Here is a 25,762-nt window from a genome sequence, read left to right as displayed (position 1 = left end):
CTCACTGCAACCTCCGCCTCCTGGGTTCAAGCGATTCTCCTGCCTCAGTCTCCTGAGTAGCTGGGATTACAGGCGCCCGCCACCACATCTGGCTAATTTGTATTTTTAGTAGAGACGAGGTTTCTCCATGTTGGTCAGGCTGGTCTGGAACTCGCGACCTCAGGTGATCCGCCCGCCTAGGCCTCCCAAAGTGCTGAGATTACAGGCGTGAGCCACCATGCCTGGCTGGTATTGCAAAATATTGACTTAACAAAACGTTATGCAAAATATTAAACCAAGCTTACTTTTAGTTATTTTCAAACTGTCTGGTTTTATTTTAGTGCTGTTCCTTTGGGAACCACAGCCAAAGAAGAGATGGAGCGGTTCTGGAATAAGAATATAGGTTCAAACCGTCCTCTGTCTCCCCACATCACTATCTACAGGTAAGGAAGGATTCTGGAGCCAGAGAATCTAGAGGTAGTGGGTGAAAGTTCCGAAGGTTGATCTTCAGCCTACTTGATACTTCCCTCACTTTCACTCAACCAAAATACTGCTATGTAGATGAGGTGAACCCTTCAGGGTAGAGGGAGATAACATAAGGATTATCTTACACCTTTTTTATGTGGAGATGACTAAATTCTATCTTCTGTCATTACAAGGGTAATCTATTTTGCAAAACTACCATTTAGAAAATTCTGGTAAGTCAAAATATAATTCCCATTAATTAAACAATTAAACAATTCAAAAACAATTGTTTTTGAAACAATTTCAAATTTACATAAATGTTGCAGAAATAACATACAGAGTTCCCATATACCTTTATATGGAAGGTATATAGTATATATGCTAAGTTATATAGAAGTTGCAACTTTGCAAATTCTTCTTCTTCTTCTTCTTTTTTTTCTGAGACAGAGTCTTGCTCTGTTGCCAGGCTGGAGTGTAGTGGCGTGATCTCAGCTCACTGCATCCTCTGCCTCCCGGGTTCAAGCGATTCTCCTGCCTCAGCCTCCCGAGTAGCTGGGGCTACAGGTGTGCACCACTACAACCAGCTAATTTTTGTATTTTTAGTAGAGATGGGGTTTCACCAGGTTGGCCAGGATGGTCTTGATCTCTTGACCTAGTGATCCACCCGCCTCAGCCTCCCAAAGTGCTGGGATTACAACTGTGAGCCACTATGCCCGGCCACAACTTCTTAAATTATTCAGACATGCTAATAAGCAGATTCCCAGCTTGTTAACATGTTTGAATGATACAAGAAGTTGCAATGATGATGATATCCAAGTATTATTCCTGTATTTGCTTTCTTCTTCTTTTTTTATTTTTCTGAGACAGTCTTGCTTGGTCACCCAGGCTGGAGTGCAGTGGTGCGATCTAGGCCCACTGCAACCCCTACCTCCTGAGTTCAAGTGATTCTTGTGCCTCAGCCTCCTGAGTAGCTGGGATTACACACATGTGCCTCCATGCCCGGCTAATTTTTGTCTTTTAGTAAGAGATGAGGTTTTGCCATGTTGTCCAGGCTGGTCTCAAATTCCTGGCCACAAGTGATCCACCCACCTTAGCCTCCCAAAGTGCTGGGATTATAGGCATGAGCCATCACGCCCAGTCCCTGTATTTGTTTTCTATTGCTACTATAACAAGTTTCACAAACTTAGTGGCTTAAAATAACACAGATGTATTGTCTTACCATTCTTTAGGTTAGAAGTACGACACAGGTCTCATTAGGCTAAAATTAAGTTGTTTGCAGGGGCTGCATTCTTTTCCAGAGGCTCCTTGCCTTTTCCAACTTTTATAGGCCATCCACATTCCTTGGGTTATGGCATTCTTTTTCTATTTTCAAAGCAAGCAATAGCAGAATCCTTCTCACTTTGTATCACTCTGACTTCTTCTGCCTCCCTTTTCTCCTTTCAAGGCCCCTTGTCATTATATTTAGACCTCCCCAAATATTTCAGGACAATGCCTCCATCTCAAAGTCTTTAATTTAATAATATCTGCAAAGTTCTTTTGTGATATAAGATAATATATTCACAGGTTCTGGGGATTAATACATTGACACCTCTGGAGGGGAGGGTGCATTATTTTACCTACCACAGTCTACCCTCTAGCCCTCAAAGTTTATGTCTGTCCCATGACAAAATACATTCACCACATCCCAGTGGCCCCAAGAGTTTCAACCTACTATAGCCTCATCTCAAAGTCTTAAAATTTCATCTAAATCTCCCCATCTGAACCAGGTATGGGTGAGGCTCTGGGTATAATCCCTTTTGAGGAACATTTTCTCTTCATCTGTGAATCTAAAGCAACAAGTTACATACTCCCAAAATACAGTGGTGGGACAGACATAGGATAACAACTGTAGACATTCCTGCTCAAAAAGTGAGAAAATGGAAGGAAAAAAGGAGTCTCTGGTTCTAACCAGGTTTGAAATTCAGGCAGGCAAACACCATTTGATTTCAAGGCCTGAGAATAATCCTTTGCGGCTATTTATTGGCTTTGCCCTCTGGGCTTATAGCTCCATCCGCTATCCTTCTTTGTGAAAGATGACACATGCTTTTGCAGCTGAGTCATTTTTAACAGCCTCTTTTTTGTCTGTAGAAATTTTGGGGTATGACAGTCTTGTTTTCATCTTCTCTCTGTCACTTTTAGTCTATGCTGGCAGTATTTCTGTTGGTATAACATTCTTAAGAACATTGTGGGGGCCGGGCGCGATGGCTCACATCTGTAATCCTAGCACTTTGGGAGGCCAAAGCCGGTGAATTGCCTGAGCTCAGGGGTTTGAGACCAGACTGGGCAACATGGTGAAACCCTGTCTCTACTAAGATACAAAAAATTAGCCAGGTGTGGTGGTGTGCCTGTAGTCCCAGCTACTTGGGAGGCTGAGGCACAAGAATCTCTTGAACCTGGGTGGTGGAGGTTGCAGTGAGCCGAGATTGTGAGATTGTAGTGGCACTGCACTCCAGCCTGGGCTCTGTTTCCAAAAAAAAAAATAGAACCTTGTGGGTCTCCTGCTTGTGTCATGGGAATTTGCTCCATTAGACAAGCCGTTCCCTTATAGAATTTTCCTAAATAATCCCGCCTCTGTTTCTGGCTTCTGATGAGATGGTTGAGGGGATCTACTAGTAACATACTTAATCTCAAAACGCCTTTTATGTGACTAAATATTCTGCCCTTTCAATCTTTCTCAGGTATTAACATAAGGTTACATGGCCATGCCCTGGCTTTTTCTTTTTGCCAATGAATATCCTTTTTTTTTTTTGTCCAGACAGAGTCTCACCCAGTCACCCAGGCTGGAGTGCAGTGGCACGATCTGGGCTCATTGCAACCTCCGCCTCCCAGGCTTAAGCAATCCTTCCACCTCAGCCTCCTGAGTAGCTGGGTCTACAGGTGCATGTCACCACGCCCAGCTAATTTTTGTATTTTTTTTATAGAGATGGTGTTTCACCATCTCTATAAAACCATGTTGCCCAGGCTGGTCTCAAGCTCCTGGGCTCAAGTGATCTGCCTGCCTTGGCCTCCCAAAGTGCTGGGATTATAGGTGTGAACCACTGTGCCAGGCCTTGACAGTGAATATCTTTTTTTTTTTTTTTTTTTTTCTGAGACAGAGTCTCGCACTATCGCCAGAGCTGCAGTGCAGTGGTGCAGTCTCGGCTCACTGTAACCCCCGCCTCCCTGGTTCACGCGATTCTCCTGCCTCAGCCTCCCAAGTAGCTGGGATTGCAGGCGCACGCCACCATACCTGGCTAATTTTTTGTATTTTTCATAGAGACGGGGTTTCGCTATGTTGGCTAGACTGGTCTTAAACTCCTGACCTTGTGATCTGCCCGCCCTGGCCTCCCAAAGTGCTGGGATTATAGGCATGAGCCACCGTGCCTGGCAACAGTGAATATCTTAATTTTAGTATTTTTGCTGGGAAGGCTGAGAATTTCCCAAATCATTAAGGCCTGTTTTTTTTTTTGTTTGTTTTATTTAAGAGACAGGGTTTCGCTCTGCCACCCCGGCTGGAGTGTAGTAGTGGTGTGATCATAGCTCATTGTAACCTTGAACTCCTGAGCTCAAGTGATCTTCCTGACTCAGCCTCCTGAGTACCTGGGACTACAGGTGCATGCCACCACACCTGGCTAGTTTTTGATTTTTTGTAAAGACGGGGTCTCAATATATTACCCAGGCTGGTCTTGAATTCCTGGGCTCAAGCGATCCTCTCACCTTTTTCTCCCAAAGTGTTGGGGTTACAGCTGCAAGCCACAATGCTCAGCTTGCTTTTTATTTAACAGCTCTTCCCTCAGTCTGTTTCTTTCCTTTCACATTTTACTATAAAGAGCAAAAAGAAATCAGGTTTCCACTTCAGTAGATTCTGCTTTCCACATTATCGTGGGACATAATTCTGCTAAACTTTCTGCCCTATGTAACAAGGATCCCCTTTCCACAAGTTTTTAATAACATGTTCCTAATTTCCTCCTGAGCCTTTACTAGCTGAATTAACATTCATATTTTCCTTTTTGAAATATAATTTGTATACCATATGGTTCACACATTGAAAGCATACAGTTTAGTGGCTTTTGTTAAATGTAGAGTTGTTCAGCCATCACCACAATTTTAGAATATTTTCTTTTTCTTTTTTTTGAGATGGAGTCTCGCTCTGTCACCCAGGCTGGAGTACAGTGGCATGATCTTGGTTTACTGCAACCTCTGCCTTCTGTGTTCAAGTGATTCTCCTGCCTCAGCCTCCCAGGTAGCTGGGATTACAGATGTGCATCACCATGCCTGACTAATTTTTGTGTTTTTAGTAGAGACGGGGGTTTCACCGTGTTGGCCAGGCTGGTCTTGAACTCCTGACCTCAGGTGATCCACCTGCCTTGGCCTCCCAAAGTGCTGAGATTATAGGTGTGAGCCACCATGCCCAGCCAATTTTAGAATATTTTCATCACTCCAGAAAGAAACACTACATTTCTTAGCCATCACCACCAATCGTTTGTCCCTCCCAGCTCTAGACAATCAGTTATTTACTTTCCATCTTATAAACTTACCTATTCTGAACGTTTCATTTAAATGTAGTCATACAATATGTGGTCCTTTGTGACTGGCTTCTTTTACTTACCATAATGTTTTCAGCGTTCATCCATGTTTTAGCATATATCAGTGCTTCCTTCCTTTTTATGGCCGAATAATATTTCATTGTATGTACATACAATGTTTTATTTACCCATTTATAAATTGATGGACATTTGAGCTGTTTCCACTTTTTGGCTATTACAAATAATGCTGCTATGACCATTTATTTGTGTACAAGTTTTTGTGTGCACATATGTTTCATTTCTCTTGGGTATATACCTAGGAGTAGAATTATTGCATCATATGGTAACTCTATGTTTAACTTTTTTTTTTTTTTTTTTTAAAGACAGAGTCTCGCTCTGTCACCAGGCTGGAGTGCAGTGGCGCAGTCTCGACTCCTTGCAACCTTCACCTCCCAGGTTCAAGCGATTTTCCTGCCTCAGCCCCCGAGTAGCTGGGACTAAAGGCATGCGCCACCGCTCCCAACTAATTTTTGTATTTTTAGTAAAGACGGGGTTTCACCATGTCGGTCAGGATGGTCTTGATCTCTTGACCTTGTGATCCTCCTGCCTCAGCCTTCCAAAGTGCTGGGATTACAGGCATGAGCCACGGCATCCAGCCTATGTTTAACATTTTGAGGAACTACCAGACTGTTTTCCAAAGTGGCTGCACCATTTTACATTCACACTAGCGGTGTATGAGGGTTCTAGTTCTCCACATCCTCACCAGGACAACATTCATATTTCTACTAAAATCTGTTCAAGGCAATCTGGGCTTTTTAAAAATCATGGTCCTGAAAATTCTTTTAGTCCCTTCCCACTGCCCAATTTCAAAGGCACTTCCACATTTTTGGGTATTCGTTACAGCTGCACTCCTCTTCTAGTCACCACAATCTATACTAATTTTCTATTTGCTGCCATAACAAATTACTGCAAACGTAGTGACTTAAAACAACACAAATTTATTACCTTATAGTTCTGTGGGTCAGAAGTTTGACAAGATCTCCCTGGGCTAAAATCAAGGTGTTGGCAGGGCTCTGTTTCCTTCTGGAGGCCCTAGGGAAGAATCCATGTCCTTGCCTTTCCTAGCTTCTAGAGGCTATCTGAATTCCTTGGCTTCTGCCTTCCTTCCTCCGTCTTCAGAACCAGCAATGCTACATTGAGTTCTTCAGTCACATCATGCTGACCCTGCTTCCATCATCTCACTTCTTCTTTGACTCCTTTCTTCTGTGAGCCTCTTCTGCTTTTCTTTTTTCTCATTTCTCTCTTCTGCTGTTAAAGACCTTTACGATTACACTGGGCCCATCCTAATAATCTAGGATAGTCTATGTTGTTTTGTTTTTGAGACAGGGTCTCGCTGTGTTGCCCAGGCTGAAATGCACAAGTTTTCTACAAGTTTTTAATAAAACTTGTGGGGCATGATCATGGCTCACTGCAGCCTCGACCTCCCAGACTTAAGTGATCCTCCCAGCTCAGCCTCCTAAGTACCTGGTACTATAGGCATGCACCACCATGCCTGACTAATTTTTAAATATTTTCTAGAAATGGAGTTTGGCCATGTTGCTCAGGCTGGCTTTGAACTCCTGGGCTCAAGCTGTCCTCCCACTTCGGCCTCCCAAAGTTCTGGGATTACCGGTGTGAGCCACCGCACACAGCCTTGTCTCTTTATCTTAAGGTTGTCTTATTAGCAACCTTAATTTCATCTGCAACCTTAATTCCCCTTTGCCATAAAAGGTAACATATTCATGGGTTCTAGAGATTAGAACATGAACATCTTTAAGAAGACTATTATTCTGCCTACTGCAGCTTCTTAATACTTGGCTGTGCATTTCCTCAGTTGCAAGACAGTCTCCAAAGTACAGCCATCACAATGTTACTATCTAAACCTTAGGTCCCATTTAAATTCTGCCACTTGCCCCATTAATGTCCTTTATAGGCCTAAGATTGAACCTAGAATTATATATTACATTTAGTTGTCATGTCTCTTTTTCCTGCAGTATGGGAGAGATTTTTAGTCTTTCCTTATTTGTTATGACCTTGACATTTTTAGAATGTTCCTTAATTCGGGTTTGTTTGGTGTTTTATGATTTATGCATTTTTGGCAGGAATACCCCTGTGGTAATGCTATACTTCTGTCAGTACATTGTATCAGGAGGCATGTGCTGATGATTTATCCCATTACTGGTGATGTTAACTTTTGTCACTGTTTAAGATGTGTCTGCTAGATTTCTCTACTGTAAAGTTACTGAATAAGGATGTTGTATTTATTAATTAATACATATTTTGGCAGGAGATACTTTGAAACTCTAAATATTCTTTCTCATCAGATATTTATTCACCAGTATCTGTTGGAGGTACTTGCCTAAATCATTTATTACTGTGATAGTTGCCAAATGTAATGTTGCTAATTTTATATATTATAATAATATTTTCTAGATTTATTTGTTTTGATAGGGTAAAGCTTGCTTTCTTTATCAGTATGGACTCAAGGATAATATGGATCAAGCATTGATTTCCCCAAAGGATTATACTTTGTTATTATTTATTTTGGTGTTCAAATTGTCCCAGACCTGGCCAATAGGAATTCTTCAAAATGACTCCTGTGAAATCAGTATCTGGGTGCTAGATGTGCTCATTGCTACTAGGATGTCATTGCTTCTAGGCCCTGTCTGTGGATAGAGGTAGCATATATATGTATGCAATCTCTGTCACACACATACCACATGTGTGTGTATATAAGTATATACATACATCATACATACATATATACATATATACATACATCTCTGTTTATCTCATCTTCAAAAGTGGCATTGATAACAGTTTTTGCTGATGTCTTTGAAGATAAGTCCCGTAAATCTGCTTTTTGTTTTTTTAGGCTAACCCAGCAAAGCATCTTGAGCTCTGCTACTCTCTTGGGTTCCTGCCAGTGACGCTGGCCATTTTTTAACCACCTCCACAAATACCATAACCCTTCAGTTTTTTTCCAAGCCAGATTCCAGGAATAATACTGTTTGTAGAAACTGGACATGCCACTAAAACAGAAGGAGGCTAATAAGTGATCTCATTTCTTGCTTCTCAATCATGAAACTTTCTTTTTTAAGAGATAAAAGTTTTAGGGAGGCCCAGTATGGTGGCTCATGCCTGTAATCCCAGCACTTTGAGATGCCAAGGTGGGTGGATCACGAGGTCAAGAGATCGAGACCATCCTGATCTCAGGTGAAACCCTGTCTCTACTAAAAATACAAAAATTAGCTGGCCGTGGTGGCACGTGCTTGTCGTCGCAGCTACTCAGGAGTCTGAGGCAGGAGAATCGCTTGAACCTGGGAGGAGGAGGTTGCAGTGAGCCGAGATCGCGCCACTGCACTGTAGCCTGGCAACAGAGCAAGACTCCATTTCAAAAAAAAAAAAAAAAAAAAAAGTTTTGGGGAAGAATTATAATGAAAAAGAGAAAAGAGCATCCCAAATTATTCTGAATCTGTATTTAAAGCCCTGGCCTTTTTTCACAGGTCATATAAAGAATAGTTGTAGGTTGGTGAGGTGAGTCTTTCACTACCTTATTTGCTTTTCTGGTTATGTAACTCCAGACGTACTTGGGGGGAAAAAAGCAGCATGGAACACGGGGCTGTATCCAGAGTGGCATGTCAGGGAAAGATATCTGAGATACCTGAAGTCATATTTTCTATTACCCATTTTTTGGGTTTTTTTAAAGAGGCCTGGAAGTAAATGGTTAGTGATGTTAAACATCTTTTCATGTACTTATTGGCCATTGGCAGTCTGGGCCGTTGGAGAAATGTTTTTACTTTCTGGAGGTATTTTTTTATTGTTTTTTTTTTGCTTTTGAGTTAGAGTCTCCCTCCCTCTGTTACTCAGGCTAGAGTACAGTGGCGTGATCATGGCTCGCTGCAGCCTCGACCTCCCGGGCTCAGGCAATCCTCCTTCCTCAGTCCCCCAAGTAGCTGAGACTGTAGACGCACGCCACCATGTCCGGCTAATGTTTGTATTTTTTGTAGAAATGGTTTTTTTTTTTTTTTTGCCATCTTGCCCAGGCTGGTCTCAAACTCCTGAGCTCAGGCAGTCTGCCCACCTCAGCCCCCTAAAGTGCTAGGATTACAGGCGTGAGCCACTGTGCCTGGCCACATCTTGATTTTCTATACTAGACTCTTACCTAATGTTCAAACAGGGACTAGTGAAGAAGACTTGTCTTTGCTCCATGATGCCTGAGGCCTCAGCTGGAAAACACAAAGGCTAGGGCCTGAATTAATCTGAAGATCCAGTCACTCACATGTCTTGGGGTTGATTTTGGCTCTTGGATGGGGCCCTTATTTTCTCTCCACATAGGTCTTTTCACATATCTGTGTAGGCTGCTTTGGGTTTCCACATAGCATGAGGAAGGAGGGAGAATTTGTAAGTCATGCAGCATCACTTCTGCCACATTCCATCTTTTGAGGCAGTCGGTCATCAAGTCCTGCCCAGGTTCAAGGGTAGAGGCTAAATACTTGCTTGATGAGAAATGACAAGATTCTGGAAGATCCTGGGGGACTGGAAATAATGTTATGGTTATTTTTAGAAAACAATATTTTTACCTTGTCATTACTGGGCTACGGAGGCTATGATTTTAACCATTTTTGAAAAATAGGGTAACATTTGAATTCAGCAGTTTCATATTACATCACTCCCATTTTGTATATCAGTATTTCTGAAAGATTTCCGGAACAGTGCATATGTTTCTTCTATTAGCTCTTTCAGTCATGGGATTTGATTCATCTGGTCCCAGAGCCCCAAGTGTGTTTGGAATCTTCCAATTTCCTCACCTCTTTAGGTTTTCAAGTCTTTCAGATCAATATTTGTTCTGTCTTTTTCATGCTGATAATCATTCTCTTTGACAAGTGAAATAGTTGTGCAGTCTGTTTCACACTCTTGTCATCAATTAGCATAAAATTGTTCATCCCAGTTAGGAGGCTCTCTGTGTCAGAATACAATTTTAAAAGCTCTTTTTTGTTGTCCTTGAAATTTTTGCAAGCCTCAGCTCATTCTGGGTTTCGGTCTCCTGATTCTTCTTACCAAATTATGCCATCATTCTCTGTCCTTGGTTATGTGGCTCTTCTTCCACCTTTTGTATTTCTCTTGTTAAATCTGAGTTGATCAGAGTGGTATCTAGTTAGTATTAATATTTTTAATTTATTTGGGAATACTCCTTTCTTACTATGACCATTTTCATTATGTAGGCAGAATTTTCTTTTGAGATCTTTTTAACCTCCTTATTTCTCTTCAAAGTGTTGACGATATGGTTTGATTTTGCTTAGTATTCTTTGTCTAAGCTAACATTCCAAGATGAGAATTAGCTTTCTTTAGAGACTCTTGTTCTTTCCATTTTACCCACCAGTTCTCTCTTGAGCATGAGAACTAGGTCTAGAATAACAATGTTGGTTGTCCTTCAATGGAAAGTTGATGATTCGTAATTTAAAAAGGGGTTTGATGACAAAAAGTATTTCAGAACTACTGTGGATTAAGAAATATATACTAAATCCAGAAGATTGGATATAAAAATTTGGGATAGGTAATTTATTAGGAAATAAGTGGTATGTTCAGTTTGGATATTTTGGGGCATATAATAAGGGAGGATTCAAGGATGACCATGTATTATATGCAACTGTGGATAAATGAAACTCAGGTTTTCTTCCATCAGAGTTATACCTGGAGAAATAGAGGGACCCAGGTGGTATTACAGTGATTACTTTCTTTCTTTTTTCTTTTTTTTGAGATGGAGTCGCCCTCTGTCGCCCAGACTGGAGTGCAGTGGCGTGATCTCCATTTATGCCAAACTCCGCCCCCTGGATTCAAGTCATTCTGCTGCCTCAGCCTCCCAAGTAGCTGGGATTACAGGCATGCACCACCATGCCTGGCTGATTTTTGTATTTTTAGTAGAGACGGGGTTTCACCGTGTTGGCCAGGCTGGTCTCGAACGCCTGACCTCGTGATCCACCTGCCTCAGCCTCTTAAAGTGCTGGGATTACAGGCGTGAGCCACCGTGCCCGGCCTATAGTGATTACTTTCTAATTGTATCAACTGTATTTATTTATTTAGAGGCATGGTCTCTGTCTCTCTCTCCCCAACCCGGGCTGTAGTACAGTGGCACAGTCATAGCTCACTGCAACCTGGAGTTCCTGGCCTCAAGCGACCTTCTCACTTCAGTCTCCCAAGTAGCTGGGACCACAGGCCTCTGCCACCACACCCAGCTAATTTTTTTTTTTTTTTTTTTGGTAAAGATGGGATCTCGTTATATTGCCTAGGTTGGTCTTGAACTCCTGAACTCAACAGCCCCCGCCTTGGCCTCCCAAAGTACTAGGATTACAGGTGTGAGCCACCATGCCAGCTCCAACTTTAATGAGTGTCTTTGACCCATGTTTCTCCTTGCGAAAGGAGTTTTGAGTTATAATCATTTTTTTTTTCTCAGCCCTATCAGTGATGCAGTCTGGTAAAGGTAGGGATCCTTCTCCATAAATCAGTTTTCTTTTTTCTTTATTTTTTTAACCTAATCCTGATACAGGTTTTGTTTTTTTTTTTGAGACAGAATTTCGCTCTTGTTGCCCAGACTGGAGTGCAATGGTGCGATCTTGGCTCACCGCAACCTCCGCCTCCTGGATTCAAGCAATTTTCCTGCCTCAGCCTCCTGAGTAGCTGAGATTACAGGCATGCGCCATCACACCTAGCTAATTTTGTATTTTCAGTAGAGACGGGGTTTCTCCATGTTGGTCAGGCTGATTGCAAACTCCTGACCTCAGGTGATCCACCTGCCTTGGCCTCCCAAAGTGCTGGGATTATAGGCGTGAGCCACCACGCCTGGCCCAGGTTTGTATTTTTAAAGTAAAAAGTGGAAACACGGCCGGGCGCAGTGGCTCACACCGGTAATTCCAGTACTTTGGGAGGCCGAGGCGGGCGGATCATGATGTCAGATCAAGACCAGCCTGGCTAAGGTGATGAAACCCCTTTACTAAAAATACAAAAATTAGGCGGACCTGGTGGCAGGCACCTGTAATCCCAGCTACTCAGGAGGCTGAGGCAGGAGAATCTCTTGAACCCAGGAGGCAGAGGTTGCAGTGAGCTGAGATCGTGGCATGGCACTCCAGCCTGGGTGACAGAGCAAGACTCTGTTCCGGGGGTTAAAAAAAAAAAGTGAAAAGACAGGAATGCAAAAGCTGGTGTTTTTTTGTTTTTTGTTTTTTGTTTTTTGTTTTTTTCAGAAAATACTACCTATTCAGGAGAATCGCTTGAACCCGGGAGGCGGAGGTTGCAGTGAGCTGAAATCATGCCATTGCCAGCCTGGGCAACAGAGCGAGACTCTGTCTCAAAAAAAAAAAAAGAAAAACAAGTGCCTATTTCAGAATTAGTTTATATTTTTGCCAAGATAGACTCTCTATTATGGTGTCATCTTTTCCTTTTTAAAATTGTCTTTGTGTGTTTCTTTACAGCTGGTCTCTTCCCATGGCGATGTCCATCTGCCACCGTGGCACTGGTATTGCTTTAAGTGCAGGTATGTATATGTGTTTTTACACACACACATGTGCTTCTTTGAAAAACTTGGCTGTTTCATTGGTCCTAGTCTCTGCCTCCTTTGAAACTCAGCACTTGATTTAGACGGAACAGTAAGTCTCTTAAGTGTATTGTTCATTCATCCCTTTAACAATTAATTATGAGTTTGCACTGTGCTCAGATTCTTTTCTTCTTTTTTTTCTTTTTGAGACAGAGTCTCACTCTGTTGCCCAGGCTGGAGTGCAGTGGTGCGATCTCGGCTCACTGCAACCTTCGCCTCCTGGGTTCCAGCGATTCTCCTGCCTCAGCCTCCCGAGTAGCTGGGATTACAGGCGTGTGCCACCACGCCTGGCAAAATTTTTGTATTTTTAGTAGAGATGGAGTTTCACCATGTTAGCCAGGATGGTCTTGATCTGACCTCATGATCTGCCCGCCTCAGCCTTCCAAAGTGCTGGGATTACAGACATGAGCCACCGTGCCTGGCCCAGATTAGTTTCTTAGCAAATTTTTAAACCATTCCCTAGCACTTCCTGATATCATGTTTATTGAAATTATAGAGAGCAGAGAAATTTAATAGAGATGGGCTGGCTGACTGATCATTGATGAAACACAGTCCAAGATAAATCATCAACCTTATTTTTCCAGAAGCTCAGTTTTAGCACCCATTCTTATCACCTAGACGTGCTCAGTCCCCCAAAGACTAGCTCACTAACCAGTCTCACAATCTTTATTTTTTTTATTTTTTTATTAAGTATTTATTGATCATTCTTGGGTGTTTCTCGGAGAGGGGGATATGGCAGGGTTATAGGATAATAGTGGAGAGAAGGTCAGGAGATAAACACATGAACAAAGGTCTCTGGTTTTCCTAGGCAGAGGTCCCTGCGGCCTTCTGCAGTGTTTGTGTCCCTGGGTACTTGAGATTAGGGAGTGGTGATGACTCTTAAAGAGCATGCTGCCTTCAAGCATCTGTTTAACAAAGCACATCTTGCACCGCCCTTAATCCATTTAACCCTGAGTTGACACAGCACGTTTCAGAGAGCATGGGGCTGGGGGAAAGGCCATAAATCAACAGCATCCCAAGGCAGAAGAATTTCTCCTAGTCACAACAAAATGGAGTCTCCTATGCCCACCTCTTTCTTCACAGACACAGCAACAATCTGATCTCTCCTTCCTTTCCCCACACTTCCCCCCCTTCTTTTCAACAAAACCACCATAGTCCTCATGGCCCGCTCCTGATGGTCGCTGTCTCTTCGGAGCTGTTGGGTACACCTCCCAGACAGGGCGGCCGGGCAGAGGTGCTCCTCACCTCCCAGACAGGGCGGCCGGGCAGAAGCGCTCCTTACTTCCCAGACGGGGCGGCCGGGCAGAGGCGCTCCTCACCTCCCAGACGGGGCGGCTGGGCAGAGGCGCGCCTCACTTCCTCCCAGACGGGGTGGCAGCCAGGCAGAGGCGCTCCTCACCTCCCAGACAGGGCGGCCGGGCAGAGGCGCTGCTCACTTCCCAGACCATGGGCGGCCGGGCAGAGGCGCTCCTCACTTCCCAGAAGGGGCGGCCGGGCAGAGGCGCTCCTCACATCCCAGACGATGGGCGGCTGGGCAGAGACGCTCCTCACTTCCTAGACGGGGAAGATTACAGCGGAGGCTGTAATCTTAGCACTTTAGGGGGCCAAGGCAGGCGGCTGGGAGGTGGAGGTTGTAGTGAGCCGAGATCACGCCACTGCACTCCAGCCTGAGCAACATTGAGCATTGAGTGAGCGAGACTCCATCTGCAATCCCAGCACCTCGGGAGGCCGAGGCGGGCAGATCACTCGAGGCCAGGAGCTGGAGACCAGCCCGGTCAACAAGACGAAACCCCGTCTCCACCAAAAATACAAAAACCAGTCAGGCGTGGCGGCGCACGCCTGCAATCCCAGGCACTGGGCAGGCCGAGGCAGGAGAATCACAGGAGCCCGAGGCAGGGAGGTTGCAGCGAGCCAAGATCATGGCAGTACAGTCCAGCTTTGGCAACAGAGGGAGACCGAAAAAAGAAGGAGAGGGAGATGGAAGAAAGGGGAGAGGAGGGAGAGGGAGGGGGAGGGGGAGGGGACAAAATCTTGATTTACAGACCAGAATGTCTATTTATTCATTTATATAATATGAACTGCAGCTACAGAGTGAATTATATACTGGACTTAGATAATTAGTACATCCTTTTTAGGTAGGAAGGTTTATTATGTGGAGTGCAGATTATGATCAGTTTTCTGGGATCTGATGTATCTTTTCACAGTAGAGATATACTTTACAAGAGGGTCAACTAAACTTAAAAATTATGTTTGGCTGGTACTGGAGACGTAGACATTTTTGCTTTTTTATTTTTATGTATTTATTTTCTCACAAGAATGTGCATGTAACATATTTTTACTTTTTTAGCTTTCCTTTATTTAGCCTTATAGCATACTTTGCTCTCCTACCCCCACCAAAAACAGAAACAAAAACTAGATTATATTCCCTAGATACACGCTCTTAAAGCATTCTGGTTTTTCTTTCATAATCATAGTTGTAATTTACTTGTTCATTGTTGTTCTTCCTTACTGGATTGTCTGTTCCCTGAGGGCTTAGACTGCGTCTGTCTGTATTTTTAATTATCTAGTAGGGTACCTAGAATGCAGTAGATAATTTAGTAAATATTTGGTGAATACAAAATGAATACCACTCTCTTTTTTTTAAATGTGTTTTATATATTTCTGTCCTAAATTTCTATTCCATTTATAATCATATTTTTTGGCTCTAGAAGTATCTTATTTTGGTCCCCTGCATACTGACTATAATAACTACCTAACTAGTATTGTATTTCAACTGGCATTTCTGTGTGATGTGATTACTAGTTTAGCTGAAAGCTATTCAGTTCAGTGGGAGCCAGAAGAGGTTATTGGACATGAGAGTGCTGCATAGGTAAATCTGAGTTTGTTCTCTATTAGTCTCCTTGAGACATTGGGGGAACTTGTGTTCTCTCCCAGCAAAGGTGATCTAGCCCTTATATATCCACAGGGAGAACAGGTGCAAACTAGGAGTAGTGGAGTGCTTTCTAAAAGAAATGCTCCAATGAACTGTTAGCACATACTCAACAAGACTTCTGTTCCAAGTTGATAGTCCTAGGACCTTTGCTGGCAAAGGAAAATGAGCTTATGACTTAGAACAGTGTGTAAATCCCTGCTGTGTGTACAAACTTTTCTCTCCTGTGGATAGTTCCTGGTATGTCTTTTTTTTTTTTTTTTGAGACAGAGTTTCACTCTTGTTGCCCAGGCTGGAGTGCAATGCACAGTCTTGGTTCACTGCAACCTCATGAGACCAGCCTCCCGGGTTCAAGCTATTCTCCTGCCTCAACCTCTCAAGTAGCTGAGATTACAGGTGCCCACCACCATTCCCTGCTAATTTTTGTGTTTTTGGTAGAGATGGGATTTCTGAACTCCTGATCTCAGGTAATCTGCCCGCCTCGGCCTCCCAAAGTGCTGGGGTTACAGGCGTGAGCCACTGTGCCTGGCCCCTTGGTATGTCTTTAACCTCATCCTAGGGAATAAAAGGAAATATCTTGCCTAGAATCGATATGAACTTATATACCTGAGAGACAGAAGCCCCACTGTTTTACCTTATGTAAAGCTCTGTCTGTGCCCCTCCGTCTCGTCTCTTTTGGTACTTTAGCCTGGGAGCAATGCCTAAGTTTTATTCATCACATCAGGCATCATTACAGTCTTGCCAGGAGATGGCCCATTTGTACAGAGTAGAGCAGATGGCAACCTTCAGGTCCTAGCCTGTAAGTGTGCTCTTGCTCCAGAAATTTGATGCCAAATAGAGCTGTTGAGGTAGGAAAGGGAGTTTCTATTGACTTTTGCTTTGTTGAAGCGGTGGTGGTATTGGAAAAGTGCTCCTGTTTCTGTCTTCTGAGACCCTGAAGGATCTCTCCTAGGCTTCTGTAGACTGTTTTTAACTGACGTGGTCATTAGTAGGGCCAGTGGCTCTAGTGTAGGGATCCTGTATTTAAGGAGCTGCTGATGAGACATTGGCAGAAATTATCTGAATCTAAGCCTCTGCTATTTGCAATCTCATATGTGTGTGTGTATATATTTATATATGTCCATTTATAGACATATATGTAGTTTTGTCGATAAGGATAGAGACTCCTATCTAAGATCTGATGCCATCATTTCTGTTCTTTTTCATTCCTTTGGTTGGTAAAGGGATGATGGAATCAAGGTATAAGGATGATTTGTGTTGTTAGGAATCCATATGTAGTTCCTGGTTTTTAACCTGCTTGCACTGAACTGGTGGGGATGATAGGGTAAATCTCAAGATTAGGCTATTCTAACTGTAGATTGATAATCACTTTTATTTCTGCTTACTTAGAATAAGAAATTTTTAGATTGATTTGGAATTTCTAGATGAATGCTTTCTACTCAGTTTGGTGATATTGATGAACAGATTTAATCCTAAAAATCACTGAAAGAACAAGAGCAGTTTATTTATTAGGCTGTAGTTTCCCTTATTATCTCAGTATATTTGTCACCACTAAATGAATAAAAGATACTGACTTTTTTATAGACTATAATGATAAAAAAAAAATTCATTTGTATTCATGGCTAAAATTGAATATTTTTCACAACTGAAAAATTATTTGGGCAGGGTGCAGTGATTCACACCTGTAATCCCAGCACTTTGGGAGGCCGAGGCAGGAGGATTTCTTGAGCCCAGGAATTTGAGACCATCCTGGGCAACATATCAGGATCCAGCACTTTGGGAGGCCGAGGTGGGCGGATCACGAGGTCAGGAGATTGTGACCATCCTGGCTAACATGGTGAAACCCCGTCTCTACTAAAAAAATACAAAAAAAATTAGCCGGGCATGGCAGCAGGCACCTGTAGTCCCAGCTACTCGGGGGGCTGAGGCAGGAGAATGGTGTGAACCCAGGAGGCGGAGCTTGCAGTGAGCTGAGATTGTGCCACTGCACTCCAGCCTGGGCGACAGAGCGAGACTCCGTCTCAAAAAATAAAATAAAATAAAAAATTAGCCTGGAATGGTGGCATGCATTTATAGTCTCAGCTACTAGGGAGGCTGATGTAGGGAGGATTGCCCAGGAATTCAAGGCTGCAGTGAGCTATCACTGTGCCACTGCACTCCAGCCTGATGACAGCAAGACCCTATCTCAAAAAAAAGAAAAAGAAAAAAGTTGCTTTTTTTTCTGTCTTTACCCCTTTGAATGGTGGCCTTGCATTCATCAGCATATGTCCTGTTTTTCCCAAACTTTCTCTCCTAATTCCGTGATAGAATATAGTAGCTGTTTTCTATAGAGTAGAAGTTAAGTATAACTACAGCATTTTCTTCAAATGTTGAAGGTCCCTCCATCAAAATCATAAAGGAATAGGTTTTTGCCAGGTGGATGACTTAAGCAAATTACCCAATTCTCTAAACCTCAGCTTATTCCTTATAAAATGGGTATATTAATAATGCCTATCTCAGAATTCATGGGATTTCAAGAAACTTTATGCTCTGGGTGTTGCTTTATGGAAACAAGGATGAGAAACATGATACATTTAATAGCAACTGTCTCTTAGAAGGTAATGTGCCCTGGACCGAATGGCAAGAGAAATTGGATCATTTGTTCCGAAATGAAGTCAGTTCCAGCAACTGTGATCTTTGCATTCTTGTGGCCCTAGTCCCATCCATTTTTCACACAACAGCAAGAAAAATCTTTTGAAAATAAATGGAATCATGTCACTCCCTTCTTTAGACTCTCCTAATGACTGTTCACTTTAGCACTTAGATTAAAATTCAAATATCCGCCATGGCCTTTGCCCTGCCAGCTCTGGCTCTTCCCTGACTCATTCCTGCCATTTCTCCCTTTGCTTACTGTGCTCCAGCCACACTGGTGTTTGAATTCATTGGAACAGGCAAAATTATTTCCTACCTGAGAGGCATTGGATGTTTTGTTTCTTTAGTCTGAAATGCCCACCCTGACCTCTTGCTGCACTGTGCTTGGTTAGTTCTTTCTTATCCTTTACATCTTAGCAAAATGTTAACTCAAAGAGCACTTTGCTTACCACCATATTTAAAGTACAAGCTTTCTTATTTCTGTTTTACAGTACTCTATTCCTTCATAGTTCTTATTGTGCTGTGTTGTTTCTTTCAAAGCTTTTATTACACAAGTTGTAATTATTTTATTTGATTTTATTTTTGAGACAGAGTCTCGCTTTTCTGCCCAGGCTATAATGCAGTGGCACGATCTTGGCTCACTGCAACCTCCGCCTCCCGGGTTCACACCATTCTCCTGCCTCAACCTCCTCAGAAGCTGGGACTACAGGCGCCTGCCACCACGCCTGGCTAATTTTTGTATTTTTAGTAGAGACGGGGTTTCACCGTGTTAGCCAGGATGGTCTCGATCTCCTGACCTTGTGATCCGCCTGCCTCGGCCTCCCAAAGTGTTGGGATTACAGGCATGAGCCACCGCGCCTGGCAGTTGTAATTATTTTATTTGCTAACTTTTTATAAATCTGGGGGTTTTTTGTTTTTGTTTTTTGTGTTTTTTTTTTTGAGACAGAGTCTCGCTCTGTTGCCCAGGCTGGAGTGCAGTGGCGCGATCTCAGCTCACTGCAGCCTCTGCCTCCAAGGTTCAAGCAATTCTTCTGCCTCAGCCTCCCGGGTAGCTGGGATTACAGGCACCCACTACCATGCACGGCTAATGTTTGTATTTTTAGTAGAGACAGGGTCTCACTATTTGGCCAGGCTGGTCTCGAACTCCCGACCTCAAGTAATCTGCCCGCCTCGGCCTCCCAAAGTGCTGGGATTACAGGCGTGAGCCACTGCGCCCAGCCAAATCTGTATCTTTTATTAGACTGTAAAGTCTTCAAAGAGTGGATACTCCATCTATGTTATTTACCATTCATACCCTCTAGCACTCAATAGGTGCTTAGAAAATCTTTATTTACTAAATGAACATACCCATGTAAATCACTTTGCTTATAGTGGTCACTTAGAAGTGTTCATTTTTCCTACCTTCTAATTAACCTCCTGTTACACATTAGAAATTAGATAGGGATAATATATAGTCTCTGCTCTCAAGGATAGAGGAATCTAAGGAGTAAGACAAATATTTATAATGCACTGTGATAGCTTTTTTTTTTTTTTGAGACCGTTTCGCTTTTGTTGCCCAGACTGGAGTGCAATAGCGCGATCTCAGCTCACCACAACTCTGCCTCCCAGGTTCAAGTGATTCTCCTGCCTCAGCCTCCTGAGTAGGTGGGATTACAGGCATGCACCACCACGCCTGGCTAATTTTGTATTTTTAGTAGAGGCAGGATTTCTCCATGTTAGTCAGGCTGGTCTCAAACTCCCGACCTCAGGTGTTCTGCCTGCCTTGGCCTCCCAAAGTGCTGGGATTACAGGTATGAGCCACCGTGCTCGGCCATGATAGCTTTTTAATAAGAGATATGAGACCCCAGAGGAGAAACCAACAAATACAGTTGTCCCTTATTATCTGTTGGAGATTGGTTCCAGGATTCCTCCTCAGATACCAAAATCTACAGATACTCAAGTCCCTTATATAAGAGGATGTGGTATTTGGATATATCTTATGTACATCATATGCTTAAAATCATCTCTAGATTACTTATAATACCTAATACAATGTAAACGCTATGTAAATAGTTATATTGTTTATGGAATAATGACAAGAAAAAAAAAGTCTGTACTTTTTCAGTATAGATAAAACCATTGATTTCCCCCACCCAATATTTTCAATCCACAGTTAGTTGTATATCCACAGATGCAGAATCCATGGATGCAGAATTCAGGACACAGAGTTGACAGCACTCTGAGGGAGTTAGAAGGCTTGAAAGAAGCGTGAACAGGAGAGTTTGTGAAGAGGAGGTAGAAGAGGGCATTCCAACAGAGAAATTCTTTTATGGAAAGGCATAGGGATTGGAAATCTCCTGGATCATTGGATAATTATGACGAGGTCTGTTTCTTTTTTTCCTTTTTTTTTGAGATGGAGTCTCGCTCTGTCACCCAGGCTGGAGTGCAGTGGCATGATTTCAGCTCACTGCAACCTCCGCCTCCCAGATTCGAGAAATTCTCTTCCTCAGCCTTCCGAGTAGCTGGAATTACAGGCACCTGCCACCATGCCAAGCTAATTTTTTTTGTATTTTTAGTAGAGATGGGGTTTCAACATCTTGGCCAGGCTGGTCTTGAACTCCTGACCTCGTGATCCACCTATCTCGGCCTCCTGAAGTGCTGGGATTACAGGCATGAGCCACCACACCCGGCTGAGGTCTGTTTCTTAAGAATGGTGTTTATGGGGCCAGGCGCGGTGGCTCACACCTGTAATCCCAGCACTTTGGGAGGCCGAGGCAGGTGGATCACAAGGTCAAGAGATGGAGACCAACCTGGCCAACATGGTAAAACCCCATCTCTGCTAAAAATATAAAGATTAGCTGGGCATGGTGGCGTGTGCCTGTAGTCCCAGATACTCGGGAGGCTGAGGCAGGAGAATTGCTTGAACCTAGGAGGCAGAGGTTGCAGTTAGCCAAGATCACGCCACTGCACTCCAGCCTGGCAACAGAGTGACACTCTGTCTCAAAAAATAAAAAAAGAATGATGTTTATGGGAGAAGTGACAGAAGATAAGGCTAGAAAGTGGGCCAAATGGTGAAGGACTTTGACTGCCATGCTGTAGACCATGAAAAGCCATTAAAAGTTCATGTTCTCTTTTGTTCCAGTAACAGGACAAGCTGGCCTCCTGGATAAATACAAAATAAGTTATTTATTTTAACTATGGAGATTTTATGGCTAATATATAAATTTTAAAAAGCATGTTGACACTAGTTTGACTTTAAAATAGAATTTATTAAAAAGGAACTTGACAATTTTTGTTTGTTTGTTTTTTTGAGATGGAGTCTTGCCCTGTCGCCCAGGCTGGAGTGCAATGGTGCCATTGTGGCCCACTGCACTTCTGTCTCCTCCTGGGTTCAAGCAATTCTCCTGCTTCAGCCTCCCAAGTAGCTGGGACTACAGGCATCTGCCACCATGCCTGGCTAATTTTTGTATTTTTAGTAGAGACGGGGTTTCATCATGTTGGCCAGGCTGGTCTTGAACTCCTGAGCTCAAGTGATCTGCCTGCCTCTGCCTCCCAAAGTACTGGGATTACAGGCATGAGCTACTGCGCCTGGCCTGCAATGTTTTAAAAGGTTGAAAGAGGAGACTAATAGCACTCTTACATTGCTTAGGTTCCATAAAGATTAAAATACTCTGGGCTGGGTGCGGTAGCTCATGGCTGTAATCCCAGCACTTTGGGAGGCCGAGGCGGGTGTATCACCTGAGATCAGGAGTTTGAGACCAGCCTGGCCAACGTAGTGAAACCCCATCTCTACTAAAAATACAAAAAAAAAAAAAAAATTAGCCAGTTGTGGTGGCGCATGGCTATAATCCCAGTTACTTGGGAGGCTGAGCCAGGAGAATTGATTGAACCTGGAAGGCAGAGGTTGCAGTGAGCTAGGATCGCACCAGTGCACTCCAGCCTGGGTGACAGAGCGAGACTCTTGTCTCAAAAGTAAATAAATAAATAAATAAAAATAAATAAATACTCAGGATTTTTCATAGTGACGGAAAAAGTCTACTTGACTTTTTCCTATAAAAGTCTAGTTGAAATTAGGTACATGCCTTGAGAATGGCAGATAGCTGAAGTTGCAATAATGAATGAGTCTAGGAAATCATAAATAACAAGATAAAACATACAACATAAAGCATGAGATTGAGAAGAGAGAATAAAGATACTAAACAACAGATATTTTAAGCTTTGAACCAATATATACAGATATTCATGTATCTGTATATGAATTGTACAATTAGTTTGAATGGATATAAGAATGGTCCTGCATGTTTTGGGTAGTCTTTAAAAACAGAGTCAGGCCAGGTGCTGTGGCTCACACTTGTAAACCCCGCACTTTGGGAGACCAAGGCAGGTGGATCGCTTAAGACCAGGAGTTTGAGAACAGCCTGGCTAACATGGCAAAATCCCATCTCTACTAAAAATACAAAAAATTAGCTGAGTGTAGGTGGCACATTGCTGTAATGTGGGCTACTTGGGAGACTGAAGCATGAGAATCGCTTGAACCTAGGAGGCAGAGGTTGCAGTGAGCCGAGATCATGCCACTGCACTCTAGCCTGGGTGACAGAGCGAGACTTCATCTCAAAAATAAAAATAAATAAAAATCAAAAATAAAATAAAAACAGAGTCAGATGGAAGAATCAGAACTTTCGTGAGAGATTGCCTGAGTTTGTAGGCAAACGTGCTGCTCAGGCAGGTAGCCTATTCTCTAGAAAAGCCAAAAGATTTACAGATTCATAAAGTAACTGATGGGCTTTGAAAATGACTGTGTTTTTCTTCTGTCATGAGATGGGATATTAGTTATTGATTCTTAAATATCATCTGTTATACTTTAGAAATCCTGATTATTCCAGACTGAGTGTAGAAAAAGTGAAAAAAGTGCAGATTTTGGAATGAGACAGATCTGAGTTCAATTCTGTCACTAACTGTGAGACCTTACCTTGAAAAAGTTATTTGTCACCACACCTGCCACCAAGCCTCAGTATTTTTGTCCACAAATTTGGATAATACCTTTTTTTTCTCTTTAGTTAAAAAAATTTTTTTTGAGACCGAGTTTCACTCTTGTCTCCCAGGCTGGAGTGCAGTGACATAATCTCGGCTCACTGCAACCTCCGCCTCCTGGGTTCAAGTGATTCTCCTGCCTCAGCTTCCCCAGTAGCTAGGATTACAGGCACACGTCACCATGCTTGGTTAATTTTGTATTTTTAGTAGAGACAGGGTTTCACAATGTTGGCCAGGCTAGTCTCGAACTCCTGACTGCAGGTGCTCCACCTGCCTCAGCCTCCCAAAGTGCTAGGTTTACAGGGGTGAGCCATGTACCTGGCCTAGTTTTTAAACAGTTTTTTAAAAATAGAGATGAGGTTTCACAGTGTTGCCCAGGCTGGTCTCAACTCCTAAACTCAAGCGATCCACCTACTTTGGCCTCCCAAAGTGCTGGGATTACAGGCATGAGCCACCATGCTCAGCCTGGATAATACCTTTTTGCTGTGTATGGGGGCAACAGTTATAATTTAGAGAGCTTAAAACTAGTATAAATTCTTTCACAGTGGATATGATTTGCTCTCCATTTGAGAAAAAGAAAAGTTTATGCATGTCACTGAGTAATGTAGTGTAGCTTAAAACATTAACAAAAGTTCCAGACTCATAAAAACATATGCATTAAATATGTACAATTTTTTCATGTTTCAATTATACTCAATAAAGGTATTTTTTTAAAAAAATCAAAGATAGCCCAAATGTGTTAGAGACATAAGACCAGAATGTGATTGAAATTAAGTAAGGCAATAATTCAGTTGGTAGTGTTATATTCTTTCTCAGGATACAAACTGGCAGCCTGTGGGCCATGTTTGGTCAACAGATATACTTTGTTTCTTTGTGCTGTGATGAAAAGAAATGGAATTTGCATTTAGGTGGAACATACATACTTCCCCTTTCCAGCAGTTTTCTATGAGCAGCACTAGTCTATATGGCCTTAATTGCCTTATACTCTGCTTGATTCACACATCCGTTTGGCTCCTTAGGCATTTGAGTTTGACCTGCCTCTTGGGAGGGGCAAAGAATGAGATGAGTGGTGGTGACAGTAAGAGGGAAATGGGTAATCAGAAACAAAAAAGGAAAAAAGAGAAGGCCAAGGAACCAGATATTCAGTGTTTATTCTCTAGAGTCCAAAGGAGAGAGGCATTGAACCTGGAAGGCACAGATTATCCAGTCAGTGGAGAAGTGTGTGTGGTGCACGTGTGATTCCGGTTTATTCAGCCTCGCCTTAACTTGGTCTAAATGACATTTCTGTCAAAATCATTTCCTCCATTTGCTCTAATCTGCTAATTTTTAATTTGGCTTTCTGGGTCTTGGATTTTGGTTATTAGAAGAGGTTTTGCTGTCTATCTTCTATACTTTAGTCTCTTGTAATTTTGACAAGCCTGAAGGTAGGCCTTGGGCTGTAGAAAATGCACCAAGAGTTCTTGTCATCTTTGAGATCTCTTGAGAGATCTTGTAGTTACTTTTCACTCTGCTACATCATCATTTCTTTTTCTACTTAAAATAATGCCTGTTAAGGATTATAAAAATTAAATACTGTATATGAAATTCCTAATACAGGCTTGGTGGTGATTATTATTTACATTAATAATCAGAATAGTTAATCTTATACCTCCCAGAAAATGTGTGATATTTGTAGTTAAAAAAGTCCTTCTCAGCCCTTCCTATTTCACAACTGCTGACTGCTACATCTTAGTCCTTGCATTACCAAGTTGGGATGACCTGGCAAAACTCTTACCAGAAGAGAAAATGCTTCTCAGAAATGCTTTACTTTACCTCAGTACATGAGTACTCTTGACCTCAAGAGAGGTTGTGGGGAAGCAGATGGGCAGAATACATCATGATGAGATTAGTGTGACAACACTGTAAATAAAAGAACAGTTATGTGCTGTCACCCTGAGTTTTAATCATCAGTTGGACAGCTTCATGAAGCCTCTTTTAGATGTTTTCTTTTCATTTGCTGTGACATCTGCAGGGGCTTGCTAGGAAGAAGTGTCTGAAAGAGCTTATGATGACTTCTGGAAGTGACAATAGGACTTGCTGGCAGTCTGCATAGTTACATATATAGGACTTAACTGGGGTGGAGCCAGCAGGAACTGGTCTTGGCAGTCAAGAAAAAGCACTATTTAATTTTTCTCAGTGATTAGATAGGACAACTTCAGTGGCTTTATTTTCCCAATTGAAATTGTTTAGCTGTTAGAGGACTCTCTGAGGCACTCAGATTCTAGGAGTGGGGTCAGTTTCCTGATTCCCAATATACTGAACATCAGAGGAGAATTCAGAAAATCTCATATTTAATTCTCATATGTTTTTCACTTGTAATGATGAAAGCTTTGGCTAAAGTAGCTTTCAATTGAATTAACTGATTAATATTCCTGTTTGAAGAGGTAGAGCCTTTTTTGAAAATTAGTGAGACAGCCAGCCAAAATGATCTCTCTCCTGATTATATCTGGGTTGGAATCTGGTAATAATCCCAGATCTCCTTGACCTCCCAGAGATTTGTATAAAAAATTTTTTTCCTGATTACAAGAACATATT

General features: G+C 42.5%; 1 protein-coding gene across 4 annotated transcripts in view; it reads left to right on the top strand.

Annotated features, from left to right (window-relative positions):
- SDHC (succinate dehydrogenase complex subunit C) overlaps window positions 1-25,762 on the top strand; it is a 51,913-nt gene that overhangs the window by 15,281 nt on the left and 10,870 nt on the right. For all 4 annotated transcript variants that reach the window (XM_063649511.1, XM_054501816.1, XM_054501793.1 and 1 more), the window contains 2 exons: window positions 321-422; window positions 12,497-12,558. In XM_063649511.1, coding sequence (XP_063505581.1) covers window positions 321-422; window positions 12,497-12,558 — 164 coding nt within the window. The remainder of the gene's footprint in view (window positions 1-320; window positions 423-12,496; window positions 12,559-25,762) is intronic.

The sequence above is a fragment of the Pongo pygmaeus genome, chromosome 1 (assembly GCF_028885625.2).
Source record: "Pongo pygmaeus isolate AG05252 chromosome 1, NHGRI_mPonPyg2-v2.0_pri, whole genome shotgun sequence".
NCBI lineage: Eukaryota > Metazoa > Chordata > Mammalia > Primates > Hominidae > Pongo > Pongo pygmaeus.
This window is presented reverse-complemented; position numbering and strand designations above follow the sequence as displayed.